The sequence below is a fragment of the Piliocolobus tephrosceles genome, chromosome 7 (assembly GCF_002776525.5).
Source record: "Piliocolobus tephrosceles isolate RC106 chromosome 7, ASM277652v3, whole genome shotgun sequence".
NCBI classification, from domain to species: domain Eukaryota; kingdom Metazoa; phylum Chordata; class Mammalia; order Primates; family Cercopithecidae; genus Piliocolobus; species Piliocolobus tephrosceles.
In genome coordinates, this window is record NC_045440.1 from 74,301,147 (window position 1) to 74,319,177 (window position 18,031).

General features: G+C 40.7%; 1 protein-coding gene across 1 annotated transcript in view; it reads left to right on the forward strand.

Annotated features, from left to right (window-relative positions):
* RDH10 (retinol dehydrogenase 10) overlaps window positions 1-16,748 on the forward strand; it is a 30,652-nt gene extending 13,904 nt beyond the window's left edge. Inside the window, exons 3-6 of the mRNA XM_023184050.3 lie at window positions 10,556-10,654; window positions 12,375-12,520; window positions 14,126-14,257; window positions 14,359-16,748. Coding sequence (XP_023039818.1) covers window positions 10,556-10,654; window positions 12,375-12,520; window positions 14,126-14,257; window positions 14,359-14,482 — 501 coding nt within the window. The 3' untranslated portion in view covers window positions 14,483-16,748. The remainder of the gene's footprint in view (window positions 1-10,555; window positions 10,655-12,374; window positions 12,521-14,125; window positions 14,258-14,358) is intronic.
* The last annotated feature ends 1,283 nt before the right edge of the window (window positions 16,749-18,031 follow it).

Consider the following 18,031-nt stretch of genomic DNA (forward strand, 5'->3'; position numbering starts at 1 on the left):
TTGAAGTCTTTTAGGTTTCTTCTTTATAAACTTTGTTCTAATGGGATTGGGTGGCTTGCTCATGCTAAAAGTGGATCCAAGGCAAATAGACATAGAGTCAGTCTACAAAGTCCCATGGTCATTCATACTAGGGGCTCTTGGAGTTGATTTGAACCAGACTTTACCTGATAAATGCTCAGGCTCACTCTAGAATCTTGTGCTTGGCTTGTGGTCCCAAGCAGCCACAGCAGCACAACCTAACTACTGAATCGGAGTCTGCATTTGATTCAGAGCCCAGGTGATTCCTACGTGCATATGTGTCAAAGTTTGAAGAGGAACTACTCTTCCCACTTTTTCAATGTTCCATCTCCCCCCTACCCACACACACACACGCACACACAATTTTTTTTTTTCCTGAGCTAACCAGCCCTTTAGGAATCTTGTACCTAGGAAGATGTCAGACTGCGCACTCTGGGGCCCACTCTGATCTAGGTTTATTTTTTAAATTTTGATTCAGGTCCAGTGTCTGAAAGGAAGAGTCCAGGTGCCCTTTAGCTCATGCTTCCTCTTGGTTGCTCTGCCCAGGGTGGAGTTTTCACAGCTGTCCTAAGCACCGCAGCAGAAAGTCAGGGCTAGCCAGTGAAGAACTGTGTGGTATTGCTGGATAATGGAAGGAATGGTGTCTCATGTATATTTGTTGTCCTTAAAAGGAAGTTTTCTTTTTTCAATTCTCATAATTTAGTAATAATATCTTAGGTGGTTTAACCAGAGTTGTGATTGGTAAGTGATTGGTGTGATCTTCTATTACATTTCAATATTGTTCCTCTGTGAGGTAGCTAGAATATATCAGACTTGTTGGATCAGTATTATTGTCCTTAATTTCATGGTGGAGTGGTGGTTTGAAGTACAGAAACTGCAAGTGATGAAGTTTTGAGTCCAGATTTAAGTTGTTGGCTTTTTTTTTGTTTTCAATTTTCAGCCCCAAATATATTCCAAACCTAGGAAAATGTCATTACAATATGAGAATGAAAGCTTAAGGGAAAATCATCACTGGAGTATATGGGACTTCCTTTCCTAATGTACATGTTCTTTCTAGTGAGCAGTTCTCAAGTGGGTGATTTTGCCCCCAGGGGACATTGGTAACATCTGGAGACATTTTTCTTGTCAGACTGGTAGAGCTGCTACTGGCATCTAGTGGAGCGAGGTCAGGGATGCTTAAACATCCTTCCATGCATAGGGCAATCCTATGGCTTAAAATTACCCAGCCCCAAATGTAATGGTGCTGAGATTGAGAAACACTGTTCTTTTTTTTTTTTTTTTTTTTTTTTATTTGAGACGGAGTCTCGCTCTGTCGCCCAGGCTGGAGTGCAGTGGCCGGATCTCAGCTCACTGCAAGTTCCACCTCCCGGGTTTACGCCATCCTCCTGCCTCAGCCTCCCGAGTAGCTGGGACTACAGGTGCCCGCCAACTCGCCCGGCTAGTTTTTTGTATTTTTTAGTAGAGACGGGGTTTCGCTGTGTTAGCCAGGATGGTCTCGATCTTCTGACCTCGTGATCCGCCCGTCTCGGCCTCCCAAAGTGCTGGGATTACAGGCTTGAGCCACCGCGCCCGGCCGAGAAACGCTGTTCTAGAGCACTGGTTCTCAAACTCAGCTACCAAATGGGAACCACCTGAGGGACGTTGCCTCCTGATGCCTGATTCTCCCATTGGAGATTCTGGTATAACTGGTCTGAGATGCGTCCTGAACACCAGGAGGAAAAGCTCCCTAGGTGATTCTAATGTAGCAAACCACTGATTTATAGGAAAGTTGCCATCTGCAATCTTTAAAATCCTTTAAGAGGTTCACAAATATTTATTTTTGTTTTTTAACAATGCCTATCCCAATGTAGGTACCTCATAGACCCTAATACACGTTGAGTGAATTCTGAGTTCTAGCAGTGCATGTTTAAAAACAGAATAATCTCTTGAATATATTTACCCTTCATTTAGGTAAAGATTTAAATTTTTTTAAAGATTTCACAGTAAGCAAACTAGAAAGCAGGGAAGAATTTAAACTATTTACAGTTAGGAATTATAGGGGTTGATGATCATGGGCACATTGAGAACCATGCTGTTGGAACAGGGGCTAGGAAGTCTGCCACTGCAGATGGCCTGAGCAGTGGCTAAGCTCACATGCATGTGTTTATGCGTCATGGAAGTAGTTAACTGGTCACTAGAGCAGAACCGAAGCCTCTGCCCTTTGGAAGATCTGTCTTTATTACAATTTCTAAGATGCAATTTGAGTTTGGGGCAAAGCAAAGAGATTAATGACAGCCTGTTGTTTGGCAAGCTATTTGGCTGCAATTTTGTGGGTTATTTTCATTATTCCATAAAGAGTTATTAAATAGGGGGAGGGGCCTGAGGCTTAAGGAGATCATTGAACACTCATTTGATCATCTAGGGCCCGGCAGGGGAAAGATCGGGGAAAACAGCATTTCAGAAACAGTGCCGAGCATTCATTGTTTAACACATTGAGCCTCCATGGACTCAAGTAAAACACAGAAAAAGGATGATTGTTTCAAACAAATAATTTGTAATTTTTTTAATAGATAAGAGGCATACATTCAAGTTATGTTAAAAGGCACAGCCGTGACATCATAGAAATACTCAATGAGATTTTTGCTGATCACTCAATGCTGGCCACTGCACTAATGGAGTTGATCCCTTATTGAGTCATTTACGAGAGTCTTAGGCAAATAATACCTCAGCGTGACCTCAGTATTTGGGGTGTGTGGTAGGAGTTGGAAAAATAATTGTTGAATATAAATCGTAACATATTTGAGATGAAAAAACTTTGGAGATCTCCTCTTTTGTCTCACAAATGAATTCAGTCAAGATCCAGAGAGGTCAAGTAACAAAAGGAAGGTTAAGTAATGGCAGTCAGGACCAAGTGGGTTTCTGGATTCCAAAGGCCAGTGTATTTTACAGACAAATTGAGTTTTAAGTCACCTTATTTCTGGTATTTCTGCATAGTGAGCTCTAAAATGTAAGGGAATGTTGATATCTGAGTTGCTGCCTTGAGGTAAATTCATCCTATCCTTTAACAGTGTGAAGACAAGTTAATGAAGCATTTATTTTTGCTGAATAATTAATGGTGTCATCATCGAGGTGTTCATTTGAAAAGCCTGGCTCTTTTATTAGCTTCTTGGTTGCAGGGCAACTGTAGGAGTATTCTTGTGCATGGGTGTTGAGTACTAACTGTTGATTCTGTTCAAATGTTACGCTAATCCCTGGTGGCCTCACAATAATACATGTTTTTAAAAGGATAGATTTAACATTGGCGCAAATTTGACTATTATGACATGTTCTTTAGTCTCTCCTGTATTATCTAAAGAGTGAATGTTTTGTCTCAGTGTGATAGAAATTAAGATGAACATTTTGTTAAGTCTGAGAGAGTAGTTCCAGGCTTAATATCTTGGGGCTCTGTTGCACAATTGGTCAGGAGACCTTTCTGTCTCTACAAACATACCCAAGTAGGAAAAAGAGGCTATTATGCAACAACATATGCATGTTAGAATTTCTGTTGTCAGCTTCAGCTAGAATATTTAAAGTTGGTACTGCTAGCAAATACAGATGTAGGTTTTACTTCCTAATTAAAGATACAATTTTGTAATGAAGATTTTTTTTTCAAATAATACTTTCTACGGTCAAAGTAAAATGTCTAAAGTTTGGTCAGTATACTTAATAAATAGATACCTTTAGAGGTACTTTAGCCATATTTTCCTTACCCAGGTGAGCTGGTAGTATGTCACCATTTTACATTTTTGAACACACGAATGATGTATCCTGTTAACTTTAACACAGCTCACTGTATTTTAAGCACCTTCAGGCCATGATAGGATGTATGGTCTCCTTTGGAAGTGAATGCCTACTCTTTCTTGGATGTTCAAATAAAAGATAAACACTTCAAAACGATTCTTTTAAAAGATGGCTTTTTTGAATTGATCACAGGACAATGAATAAAACATTGTGAGGCTACAGGGACTAGTGGAACATTTCAGCAACATCAGCAGTTAGTACTTACCACACGCACAAGAATACTCCTACAGTTGCCCCGCAAAAGTTTGTGTTTTTGAATCATTTTCCAGGAACAGTGACTGAGTTCTCAGAGAAGAGCGCCACCAGATGTCATTTTAGCCTTGTAAATAAGTGGGAGAGTGTTCCTTTGTGATTCTGATGAAGATAAGTTAACCCTAGCAGCTGCGCAGGCAGAAGGGGTGGAACAGTAGAGGAAAGTTGCCCAGCCATGTGATGGGTGCCGTAAGCATTTCCGGTCAGACGTTCTTTGTTCAGTGGAGTCTTGATGGTGTTCTTTTTTATTCAAAGTTTATATCATGCTAATATTTGGAAATTCTGAAAAAACTTAAGCATACGTGAGAAAACTGTACTGTGCTGGTGGTGGTGACCTTTCTCCCAGCGTTATATGATTTATGGTCCTCTTTGGAAATGAATGTCTACTCTCTTTCTTGGATTTCAAATGAGACATAAACATTTCAATGAAACCATTCTTTTAAAAGATACCTTCTCTTGAATTGATCACAGGACAGTCGTGTATGTGCACAAAAATAATGAGGCCTTCTCCTATGGTGAGAAATTAACTTTCCTTTTCTCTTAGTGCTCAGGAACCTAGAATTGCTTACAAATATGGAAAACACATTCTGTTGTACCTACACCTTTAAAATGTCATCAATCTCAGAATTTCAAAAGTCAGACTTTGCCGGATACCACATTTCTTCACATTGACTTTTGTTCCACTTTAGGCTAATTTGTCCTGACACTGCAGCTGCAGGCTCTGGGCTGCACAGTCTGTCATTAAGAGTACCAGTAATGGTCTGGAGAGTCGGAGCTGTTGGAAGTTAATTTGGCGTAAACTTTACTTTAAAAGATTTCTCGAGCTATGACATGTCACGTCTATGTGCAGTTACTTACCCGTCTGTTTAAGAAGTTCTTGCTTATATCACAAATGTGACCTTTACAGTTATCTTTCAACGTGCCCAGTGCTTTGAAGAGGAGCCCTGAGGAGCTAAGGAGATATTAGACTTGTTAAGCATATTTCATAGGAATGTCAGTGTCCGTTTGAATGTCCTTCCTTTTTTTTTCTTTTTTTTTAATCACACAGCAACCCCGTCAGCTGGTAGCAGATTATGATATTGGAATCTTGTGATCAAATTAATCATGGTAATCAAAGTTCTAGCTCCACACTTAATAGACAAAGTCAGTTATTAAAAGTTTTCTCTTTTGCAGATAAGAAAATCCTTAGGCCCCTTCCAACTCTAAATTCTGTAGACTTCTTGGTTCACATATTGGTTACTGACTTTGAGACCCCCCCCTAGATCAAGAGTCAACCATATTTTCCTGCAGAAGAACTTGATGTCATCTTCTGTTTTTTAGACAGGCAAGAGGATGCTGCAATAGAGTGCAATTCTCTGACTTACAGTTAGCATCTAGCAAACCTTGCCAACCAGCATGGGTACCAGCTCACTCTGGAGACTGATCACATGTACTGCATTTGGAGACCCCTTTACTAGATGATAACTCCTAATCTATCCATCCTTATAGTTGGTATAACTCAGCAGTCCTATTGGTCAGCAAATTATCTGTGCTGCCCTCTCAGATCCGCCCATGCCTCACAGGCATTAATTTATACTGAAGCCGTTTGGCTGTGTGTTTCAGATTTGCCCTTTGTGTTCTTCTGACGACTCTTTGAGACAAAGTTAAAGATTATGAACCTTAGCTTGAACTGACTGGTGTCATGGCAACTAGCACTTCACCTTTTGCTGGTCTCTACCTCATACATGCTACAATATTTGTGCACATTAATAATTCATTGCAAAGTGCCAGATTTCTTTGTGCTGTCAAGCAGTGTCAAGGACAGAATATGCTGTGCTATCTCAAATGTCATCTACCAGACTGTTGAGGGCAAGAGTAATTAGAAAAGAAAACTAGTCAGGTTACTTGGGAAAATTCCTGAAAATGTGATGCTTTCTAGTCACCCAACTATAGCATTTTTCTTGCAAAGTATGGAATAGAATTCATGTTGATCAAAGTTTGTTTAACAATGCGCCCCAGACATAAGGCAGGAGTTTGGAGTAATTGCTCGCCTCTATTCAGGCAGCAAAGGAAATGATTAACAGCCTTCGTGCTCAGTCACGTGTACTGGGCTCCACGGGAACCTGAGCACAGGCTTAAAAGAAACCCGAGTGGTCCTCATGTGGGTGCTCCTACCCCAAGCCTGCCTTTGCCCGACACAGAGCAGAGCTGAGTAAATGTTTGACACCAGCTTTAGAAACAAGCTGTCTGGGATCTCAGGCTGATTAGCGGCCCTAGATAGCTTTCTTCACCTCTCAGTTCCCTCCGCGCAGCTCTTTGGTGGTTGTTGACGCTGTGAGTGGTTGTTATAGTAATTGCAGTGTTGCCTATAATTAATGAGCCTTTCAAATAAAGAATATGGATCTTTGTCTTAAAATGTAGAAAATGCAAAGATACATTGGATTTAATTTATACAGAAGGCCAAACTTGTCCTTGATTAGGCAAAGAAATCACGTTTTAAACTGAACATTGACCCACCTGTGCTTTACAAAGCAAAGCAATCTCCCTTTCAAAAGAAAGCTTCATATTACAACAAGCCAATCTGTGTCATACTTTACTCTTTAAAACTGGAATGTATTTCCCCAAATGTTTATAGCCCACAATTGGAGAAGATTTTTTTCACATAGCCATATCTGGATTGTTTGGTTTCTCTTTCTCTTCCTTCTTCTCTCTTCCCTCCTCCTCTCTTTCTCTCTCTCTCTGTCCCCCTTGCCCTTTTTTGTTTCCTTTTCCTTTAAACCAGTAGCTTAACTCTTCTTCAAACAATTTGGGGGTGGGGGGAGGGTCCCACAGGGGGAAATGTGTCCCCAAATCACATTTTTTAGAATATGCAGCCATAGTACCCTCCTTATGGAGAAACTGGAACTATTTTATATAACTTAATACCACCGGATTCATTTCAGGGCAAGATGGGTAGGGGACATTAATCAGTTTCAAAACCTTGCAACAAATTACACTTAAAGAACAGTTAGGAACTTGTTAATCTTCTGTCACCTACCTTGATGTGGTGCTGGGGATCTGGATTAGTCATTTAACACCTGCAGGCAAGACCAGAGCACGTGAATACAGGGAAGTCATTAGAGCCAACCTGCTATGATGTCTGAGTTTCTAGTCAGACCCAGCCGCTGGCTCGAGTTAGAGTGGACATGTGAGTGAGTGATTCAGATTTGTCAGGTAACCAAGTACATGCCCGGCTAACTTTTTGTATTTTTTGTAGAGTCAGGGTTTCCCAGTGTTTCCTAGGGTGGTCTTGAACTCCTGGGCTCAAGTGAACCTCCTGCCTTAGCCTCCTGCAAAGCTTGGGGATTACAAGTTTCAGCCACTGTGCCCAGCTGTTTTCTAGTTTAGATTGGAATACATAAACTCCATTGTGATGTTACTTTTTTTCAATTCTGTGATATAATACCCATGTATAAATTATAGAGCCTAAAGTTGAACCCATAATAACCTGAAGTACCAGTTTTTTACTTTTTTTGGTAACAGATCAAAATAATAATTACTGTCATAATTACTCTTTCTGTTTTTACTACTACAAAGAAATACAATCAAGCTGAAACATGTGTCTCTCTTCCTCAGCACTGTACTTGGGCAATGCAGTAATAAGGAGTGGGTTCACTTGCTGTATTAGTCTGTTCTCATACTGCCATACAGAAATACGTGAGACTGGGTAATTTACAAAGAAAAGAAGTCTAATTGGCTCATGGTTCTGCAGTCTGTACAGGAAGCATAGAGGCTTCTGCTCCATTTCTGGGGAAGCCTCGGGGAGCTTTCAATCATCGTAGAAGGCAAAGGGGGTACAGCAGTAAACACTGCGGAAGCAGGAGGAAGTGAGGGGGTATGTGGGGGTGGGGGCTGCACACATTTTAACAACCCGATCTCACAAGAACTCACTCATTATCACTAGAGCAGCACCAGGAAATGGTCCTGAACCATACATGAAAGATCACTCCCATGGTCCACTTACCTCCCACCAGGCCATACCTCTGACACTGGGGATTATAGTTGACATCAGATTTGGGTAAGGGCACAGATCCAAACCGTATCACTAGCTCTCCTCCACAGTGCCTGTCTCTGTGTAGCAAAGTAATTTTCCCTTAATATTTGGAAGATTGATCTGGGTCTTCCAGCTTAGTCTGGAACAGTCAGACAAATAAGTATAAGACAATCAAAATCAAAACACTATAAAACATACAATCGTATTAAGGTGAATGGTACTGACTATACGTCTTTTTTTTTTTTTTTTTTTTTTTTTTTTTTTTTTTTGAGACGGAGTCTTGCTCTGTCCCCGGGGCTGGAGTGCGGTGGCCGGATCTCAGCTCACTGCAAGCTACGCCTCCTGGGTTTACGCCATTCTCCTGCCTCAGCCTCCGGAGTAGCTGGGACTACAGGCGCCCACCACCTCGCCCGGCTAGTTTTTTTTTTTTTGTATTTTTAGTAGAGACGGGGTTTCACCGTGTTAGCCAGGATGGTCTCGATCTCCTGACCCCGTGATCCGCCCGTCTCGGCCTCCCAAAGTGCTGGGATTACAGGCTTGAGCCACCACGCCCAGCCCCTGACTTATACGTCTTACAGAAATATAGACAAAGTCAGGCTGACCTAGAATAATATTAGATAAAGGTTTAACACCCTAACTACCTTCAATAAAGAATTATTAGGAGACTCCAGTGACATAAAGCACTTTGAAAAGTATGAGACTATATAAATATGTGGTGAATATTACACTTTGATTTACATAGGAAGGGTCTGGGATAGATTATCAGAAGAGTTCCTGGGTCAAATGACACAGGTGAGAATAAGCATTTCATGGGTACTGATGAGGAAACTCAAACGGTGTGAGTTGGCACTGGGGTGCTGCATGATGACTGGGGAAGACCTTGGGATACTTCACAAAAATTCATGTGGCATCTCTATGAATAATTGATGGGAGCATAGAAAAACATCAGAATTAATGGAATTGCTGTTTTCAATCTTTACACACAAAAATTATAACAAATTAGATAGGGTCAAAGGCAGTGGCTCATGCCTGTAATCCCAGTACTTTAGGAGGCCGAGATGGGAGGATCACTTGAGCCCAGGAGTTCAAGACTGGCCTGGGCAACATAGTGAGATCCCTTCTCTACAAAAAATTAAAAATTAGCTGGGCATGGTGACATGCATCTGTAGTCCCAGCTACTCGGGAGGCTGAGGCAGAAGGATCACTTGAGCCCAGGAGTTTGAGGCTATGATTATGCCATTGCACTCCAACCTGGGCAACACTGCAAAACCCTGTCCCCCTACCCCACCCCCCCCCCCCCCAAAAAAACCCACAAACCCAAATTAGGTTTCATGCAAAAACTCAGTGATACCTTAGCCAGTAAATCCTCTGAGAAGGGAATGCAGCTCTTCCTTAAGTCTGTTCTGTTTGGTTGTGTGGGTTTTTTTAACTTCATAAATCATGGGAAGCTGTGCTGGCAGTAGGAGATAACTCAGCAGTAGACAGATTGCTCTTCGCTGCTTTCTTTTAAGAAGCAGGTTATAAAACTGTTGGGAGCCTGGTAGAGTAGTTAATAGATCATTGTAAGCAATTTGAAGTAATTTTTTTTTTGTCTGATACAGCCTTGCATTTTGAAGACAAGCGAGCTAGAAAGAAAAGAGTTTAGTGAGTAAGAAATCAGCGCCGCCTCTGATTTTGTGCCACTTCTGGCACACGTTCCAGGGCCTCTGGGTCCCCCACCCTGGAACATGTGCCACACTCTGCCTCACTGTGTGGCCAGTCACCTGCATCTGTGGCAGAGTCCTTGCAATGAAACCCACGTTGGAATGTGACTGTTCAGAATGATACACGTTCTTGTCAGTGTACAGTTGGCATTATAATATGTTTTTCACAAAAATAGTTCTATAATTTACCCTGTTTTTTACATCCTAAAATACTTTGTCTCCTGCTAGTTCACTTTGGTGGTAAGCCTTGGGATTCCAGAGCACACTGCTGGAGTATCTCTTCATTGATGGGTCTACTACTATGTAGACATCACCACAAGGCACACATTAATACAAGGCAATGTTTGTAGTAGGCTGTGGTCCCTTCCAAACCATGAGATAGCTGCATTGAAGTGTCATGAGCAGAAACAAATCTCTGGCTTGGGAGTACTTTAAATTAGCAGATAACTGTCACTTGAAAGGTGATTAAGAACCTTCTGCCAATGGCTCTCTTTTCATCTCTAGACACTGTCCACAAAAGCTCTTACATTACAGTCTTGTCGGTCATGACTTATAATAGGGCTGCCATGCTGATGATACAGTGCTAAGCTAACCAGACAATTAAAAGATCTTTTTGATAAATGTAAAATATTTGTAAAGGAATTGGGAAATGTAACATCATGTGAATAAAAATTTGTTTTGTGATCTTGGATTGGGTTTTAGATGAAATTCATGATGTCAGTTCTAAAACTTGAATCTAACTTTGTTTCAGACCACTAAGGCTTTTCTTCCTACGATGCTGGAGATTAATCATGGTCATATTGTGACAGTTGCAAGTTCCTTGGGATTGTTCAGTACGGCCGGAGTTGAGGTTTGTCAGATATATAGCATTTCTTTCATTCAATCTGTTTATCCTGTGATAAGTACATCAGAACCTCCAGGAGAGCACCTGCTGCCCCTCCATTCATGAAAGCTGCACAAAAGCACTCTGCATGTGTGCTGCGTGCAGGATGTTCCGCAGGAACCCAGGGCCAGCCACCGGAAGGGAATTCTAAGTCAGGTGTGGTGGCACACACCTGTAGTCCTAGCTACTTGGGAGGCTGAGGTGGGAGAATCGCTTGAGCCCAGGTGTTCAAGACTGCAGTGAGCTATGATGGCACCACTGCACTTCAGCCTGGGAGACAGAACAAGACCCTGTCTCTAAAACAAAATGAAAAAAGGGAATGGACTTCTGCCTCTTCTGCCATAAAATCTCTTATACTAGTTTGACAAAGCAGCAGCAACAAGAAAAGTATATGGGCCAGCCCTCAGTGTGCCCATTTTTATTAGCAGCTTCGCTTGACGATGACAGGAGGCACAGGGCCAAGAATAGAACCATGAAAGGCTGCGGGGAACAGAAGAATGAGGCCAGAGGTTCACATTTGGTTGTGGTCACCTTGCCAAAACTGAGCTATCTTGTATTAATTAGCCCATCAGATGAGGTGGTCAGGTATCCTGCATTGTAAGTTTGTAGAATTGTAGAACTGGATTTCATCAAACCCTGTTCTTCATGATATTCAGATGATAAAGCATGAGTATGTATATTGTTCTATCCTGTTTGTCCTCTGCATGCTTGTAAAACTGAAAACATCACTCCATGCAAATATGCAAAAGGACACATTATTTAAATTGCACCCATATCAAGGGATTCCATTTCTAAAGTTGGGCCATGGACAATAACTTTTTTCCTATATTGTGTGCCCTTAGGTTAAGTTCTAGTTTAAGATTACGAGGCATGGTTATCATTTTCATTTTAACTTCACCATACAAAGAAAGTCAAATCATAACAATTTATAGGCTAAGCTAGATTTGCCTTTATTCTTCTTGCATTAATTTAAACAAACTGGTTTTTCTTTCTCCTTTACTGAACAAGAGACCATTTGTAAATTTTCCAGACACTTCAAAGTGAACCTCTCTCCATTTTAACTTCAGCTTTGTTAGCTTGTTAGCTTTCATAGAATCCTTTATGGTAACTTCCCCAAAGTAATATGATACTTAGTTGATGTGACAAAAAGCATTCATCTGTTTCTGCTGTTGCTTTGAAAATATTATTTCTGCACTGAACCACATCAGGTATCTGTCTTTGTTTTTTTTTTCTTTCTTTTTTTTTTTGAGATGGAGTCTCACTCCTATCGCGCAGGCTGGAGTGCAGTGGCATGATCTCGGCTAATTACAACCTCCACCTCCCAGGTTCAAGCAATTCTCCTGCCTCAGCCTCCTGAGTAGCTGGGACTACAGGCACATGCCCACCATGCCCAGCTAATTTTTGTATTTTTAGTAGAGGCGGGGTTTTACCATTTTGGCCAGGCTGGTCTTGAACTCCTGACCTCAAATGATCCAGCCACCTTGGCCTCCCAAAGTGCTGGGATTACAGGCGTGAGCCACCGCGCCCAGCCAGGTATCTGTTTTTTAAAATGATTTCCTTTTCTTTGTGTAGTCACCTGTAACCCTATGTATTAGACATCCAACCATAGTAATAGGACCAGGGAGGCTTCAGTTTGGTTGGGGATAGGGCATATGCTTAGTATTTCTTTCTCCCCTCTTTAACTCAGGATTACTGTGCCAGTAAATTTGGAGTTGTGGGTTTTCATGAATCCCTGAGCCATGAACTAAAGGCTGCTGAAAAGGATGGAATTAAAACAACTTTGGTTTGCCCTTATCTTGTAGACACTGGCATGTTCCGAGGCTGCCGAATCAGGTCAGTGAGAACCTATATTATTACTGATAAAAAGAATAATATTGGGAGAATATGTGGAATTGGACTTTCAAATATAGCCTTGTATTTTAACTATCATTTGACAATCTGTGGCTTTCATTGGTCAAGATTCAGTTTGTAAAATTGGTATATAAGATTGGCAAGGGAGAGACTGGTGCCACACTGATACTAATTTGCAGAAATTAATCCAGAATTATCAGATAGGAAATGGTTTCTTTGTAAAGAGAAAACATAGATATCCAGTCTTTTCCTTAGAAGCTCATCTTTTGGAGTTACTTTGTTTCTTTAATATTGGTATTGGTAAATAGGGATTCCAGAAGAAAATTCTTTCATGTGACTTGGGTCTGGATGTGAAACAATGTCACTGTCACAGAGATTAACGTGCCTTTCTTCTGAAAAGACCATTGAATATTACACTCCAGATTTGGAAACGTCCTTTTTGCAGCAAGCGTATGTAACTAGATTCACTCTGGCAGAATGAGAAGAACCATTTAGATGTACTGAAAAATGAAATAAAATACCCACACACATAGAAAGGAGGCATGTGGGAATATAAATGTCAAGTTACATCTGACTTGAGCTCAGCAGAATAAACAAAACCGTGAATCATTAAGAGGATGCTTGTGAAGACATGCTTACTTTGAAATCTTTGCTTGGGTGAATTTGAAAGGCAAAGGAAGATAACCAAACCAGTTCCCTGTTGGTTGGGGGCCATTCTTAACGTGTACTGAACTGAACAAGCAGCAAAATAGGTGGAAGGTGATTTGAATCACTCCAAAGTCAGGGTGACTCCAAGTCTGAACTGGAAAATGGACTCCAGTTCTGCCTCTTATCCCACACACGTGTGTGTTTGTGTGAACATGTGTGTGTGTGTGTTGGTGGTTTGTTATGTTTTGTTTTGTTTTCCTCTTATGTACTTGGGAAACAGTTGCTGAGGGTCTTGCAGAGCTCTGTTTCCTCCAGTGTAGCATAGCAGCAGGTGCAGGGGTCCAAAACTATGGTCGCAAAATGAAGAATGAAAGGAATAAATTGCACACCATCATTCCAACATGTAACCTAGTGAATTAAACTGAAGGTAGGATGTCTATACCTTAGACATCCCTCTTATATATACCTTAATATACCTTAGCTTTCCCTCTTCCAGCATCCTGGAAAGTAGATACCTGGCCTTCCTTTCACTTTGAAAGCTTACGCCCTCATTTTGACTACACCTAATACTAAAAGCTTGGCATCTTGCTTGGGATTAGTGTTTGCTATGCCAAACACCCTCTCCTCTTTCTATTGAAAGCAAAACATAGGAAAATAATTTGAAATACATTTTAAGGCATCTTAAAAACATGACTTTTTCATCTTATGGAAAAGCAGACCAATTTTACTTTTTTTCCCCCAACTTGTTTTCTAGACTGTGCTAATAAAATGTGTTCATAGTAGGAAAATTTGGAAAATACAGAAAAGCACTATGAAGAAAACAAAATGTACCCAAAATCCCATCACTCAGATAACGTCACTGTTAATGTTTTGATATGTATTTCCAGTCTTTTCTATTGTGTTAATTCTTCATTTTGTTTTTGAATAAATAACTTTCAGGAAAGAAATTGAGCCTTTTCTGCCACCTCTGAAGCCTGATTACTGTGTGAAGCAGGCCATGAAGGCCATCCTCACTGACCAGCCCATGATCTGCACCCCTCGCCTCATGTACATCGTGACCTTCATGAAGAGGTAACTGGGAGGGTTCCTTCACTGACCGGGTCTCTCCATGCCTGCCCGATGTCTTAGTTGAAACTTCAAGTTTGCTAACAGCTGTGACTTTCCTTTTTCAGCATCCTCCCATTTGAGGCAGTTGTGTGCATGTATCGGTTCCTAGGAGCGGACAAGTGTATGTACCCCTTTATTGCTCAAAGAAAGCAAGCCACAAACAATAATGAAGCAAAAAATGGAATCTAAGAATCTTTTTGTATGGAATATTACTTCTATCAGAAGATGATCCAGATGTTTCAGTCCAGTGCACATCAGCATTGCTGACATTTTATGGATTCTAAACTTGTGTTGTTTCTTTTTTTAATCAACTTTTTAAAAAAATAAAGTGTAAATTAACCGACTAGAGTACTTGGAAAATGTGATCAGTAAAAGTGAACTTAGGTTGTTGCCAACAGGGTCCTTTTAGGCAGAACCCAAAAACCAGTCAAATCTTTAGAGAAGCACTGTGTGACATCTTCAGGTTACCTTTATTTTTTTAATGAGCAGGAAGTCTAGAAATGATAACTAGACTGTATATTTCATGTGTGTGATTTTTCAGAATTCCTATAGAGTTTACTCATTCTTGTTATTAAACTGCAGCCAGTTGACATCTTCGCAATTTCAAGGACTGATAGTGCTATATTTTCTCATGTTTTCTAAGTTTCCGTTTTGCAAGGCCTAGGTGGCTTTTTCATGGTGTTTGTACGTTTAGCTCTTTTGAAAAGGAATTTTGAAATCTGCATCAACTGAAGTAAACGATGTCTGAGTATTACAGTAAAGGTGACCAAGTCTCTTTCTTAAAGTCACAATGACTAAAGTATTAGCTGAATTTTTCTTTCTTTTTTTTTTTTTTTTTTTTTGAGAGAGAGTCTTGCTCTGTACCAGGCTGGAGTGCAGTAGTACAATCTCGGCTCACTGCAGTCTCTGCCTTGCGGGTTCAAGTGATTCTCCTGCCTCAGCCTCCCGAGTAGCTGGGACTACAGGCACGCGCCACCACGCCCAGCTAATTTTTATATTTTTAGTAGAGATGGAGTTTCACCGTGTTGGTCACGATTGTCTCCATCTCTTGACATCGTGATCCGTCCGCCTCAGCCTCCCAAAGTGCTGGGATTACAGGCATGAGCCACTGCACCCAGCCTTGAATTTTTAGTTTTATCTCTAAAATACTTCATTAAGTGTCTGGAGACCTAATTATCCTAAAAGATCATCCATTTTCTACCTATGAATTTTGCTGCATACAGAAAGTGCCCTTTCCTCAGGAAGTTGCTGTGTTTCGTTTCTTTGGATGGACTCTTACCTAGAATACATAGCAGCTCTGCAAAGAAACAGTTTTTAAAAATGGGAACTTCTACATTGAAAAGTCCCCATTTTTGTGCCAACTATGATGAGTGAGAGGGAGAAATCTTATTCTATGGCATATGTATGGAAAGGTGTAAAGATTCTTTTGAAAGTTTTATTCACGTTGTAGAACAGCAAATGACATTTTTACAGTATTTTTTTGTAAAGCAAACTATTTTGTGCCTTGAATTTGGTATATGTGTATTAGTGAAACATTGTAAAAGTGAACTTCTACCTCTGTATCTAAATGTATACCATCCACTTGTAAATTACTATAAACTATTATGTGATTGCTTTTTTTTTTTTTTAGAATGTCTTCTTTAAATAGTGGCCAATGTTTAAGGCTATTAAAATAAGCCAACTTTTACTAATTGGGGAGTTTTATAAATGACTGATTAAATTTAAAGAATTAACTTACATGCAACTGTGTGATTATTAGTTATCAGCAGTGTTGTAAGGAAAATTATTGTGTTCTTTTTTAATGATCATTATCCCACTTTAGGTAAAGAAAAATGTTGGAATGGAATAGTGTTGGGAAACAGACATTAACAACCTAGGGTGCCTGCACTTAAATAGCCAATGTTACCGTCCCTAGATTAGATACTTGATTAAGGGCTTGTTCGTACCAAAAGTGGGGAAACACTCATGACCTGTGTTTTAGTTTGGCTGTACCACAGATCAAATCTGCACTGTGTCTACATAGGAAAGGTCCTGCTGTGTGCTAATGTTCCCAATGCAGGACTTGAGGAAGAGCTCTGTTATATGTTTCCATTTCTCTTTATAAAAGATAACCAAATCTTGTGGCCTTTATAACCATGGAGGCACTGGCTGCCTCTTAATTTTCAATCATGGACCTAAATAAGTACTCTGAAGTAGTCTCAGCAGTGCCAGGTGGGGACAGATATACTCAGAGGTTATCCAGGGCTGCCTCCCAGCGAGCCTGGAGTACAACAGACCCTCCTAGAGAAATCTGTTGTAATTTAACAACCCACTTATCCACCTTAAAACTGAGGAAAGTCTTCTTTACATCTAATTTTATTCTTGTGTGTTTTAACTTAAACCTTTGTCTATTTTTGTTTATTGTTGCCCTTATAAAGGTGTCTATCTCCAAGTTCAATAAACGTAATTCATTTAACTTTTTTGTAGAAGTCTTACATTCCCATGTCCCAGTCCAGTTCAGTCACTTCTGTGGCACTTCCTTGAATGTTGTCCAAATTCTCCCTCCCATCTTTAGCTGTGGAGTTTGGAAAGGGATACAGTTAATGCAGGTTTAGAACTATGGAATTCCTGCAAGTTGCATTTCTTCATCCCAATATCATGTTCTTACTAATGCTATGTTGCTGATTGTGTGTGTGATTATTTCTAAACATGAAATCTCTTCTAGACAAGTCTGCCTGTTTGTGTTGATCACTTATGTAATTGCCAAGGTTGCTTTTCTGGCTGGTTATTTATCTACACCTACCCCCACCCCTTAACATGAATGCTGACTCTGAATATATTCTCTTTTTTGTCGTCTGGCCCATTCATGTGGGCATTCAGGGCCACTGGACTCAAGGCTGATCCCCTAAGGAGCACCACCCCCAGCTTATACTGGCACTCTCCCTTTCTCTAACTTTTCAACCAATTTAATGATAATTACATTGAGTGGGACCCAGAACTCCAAAGTTTCGAAGCCAGCAAAGATAAATTCCAACTATTGTTTCCCCCTTGATCTACCAGGTCTGCTGCTCTGTCACAAAAGATTAGCCTGACAGGATTGAGCTACGTAAAGCCAGGCTGGGTTTGTATGTGTGTGGTGGGGAGGGGGGGCAGTGCGTGTGGTGCATGTATGCGTTTGGTATCCTGTTTCCTTAGAAGGCTATAGCTTTCAAATTTTCTCAAAATGTTTTCCAACTGGCAGAAACAATTCTAAATTGACGTTGACCTGAATCTTGGAAATTTGCTTTTGCCTCCAACAAAGTATAAAATCAGTAGGGGTTGGGGGAACAGGGTCATTCTTTCTATGCCAAATGTATTGCCTGTGCCTGAATCAGAAGAGTAGGGAAAGCAAGGATGTAATGGTTCCGAAGTGGTGAGATGTGGACCCTGCATTTGCATAGTCAGCATTTGCACACCAGGCATCTGCTAGGCCGAAGCGCCCATCCCAGGGACTCAAGGAGCCTGCAGGTAACTCACAAGTATACATGTATGTATCTGTGTGCACATGCCACAAATGCAGCCCCAGAGTATGATGACATCTCATCTCAGTACAGAGGGAAAGGTGGCCTGGAAGGTTGGTGATGCAGTAGATGAATTCGGGAATGGGAGTTTGGGGATTCCAGGGAACAGATTCTCCGGAAAGGCCTAAAGATAAAAAAAGTTAATTATACTCACGACTGAAGCATAGAACATGGGAAGAGAATGACATGCATTCCCTAA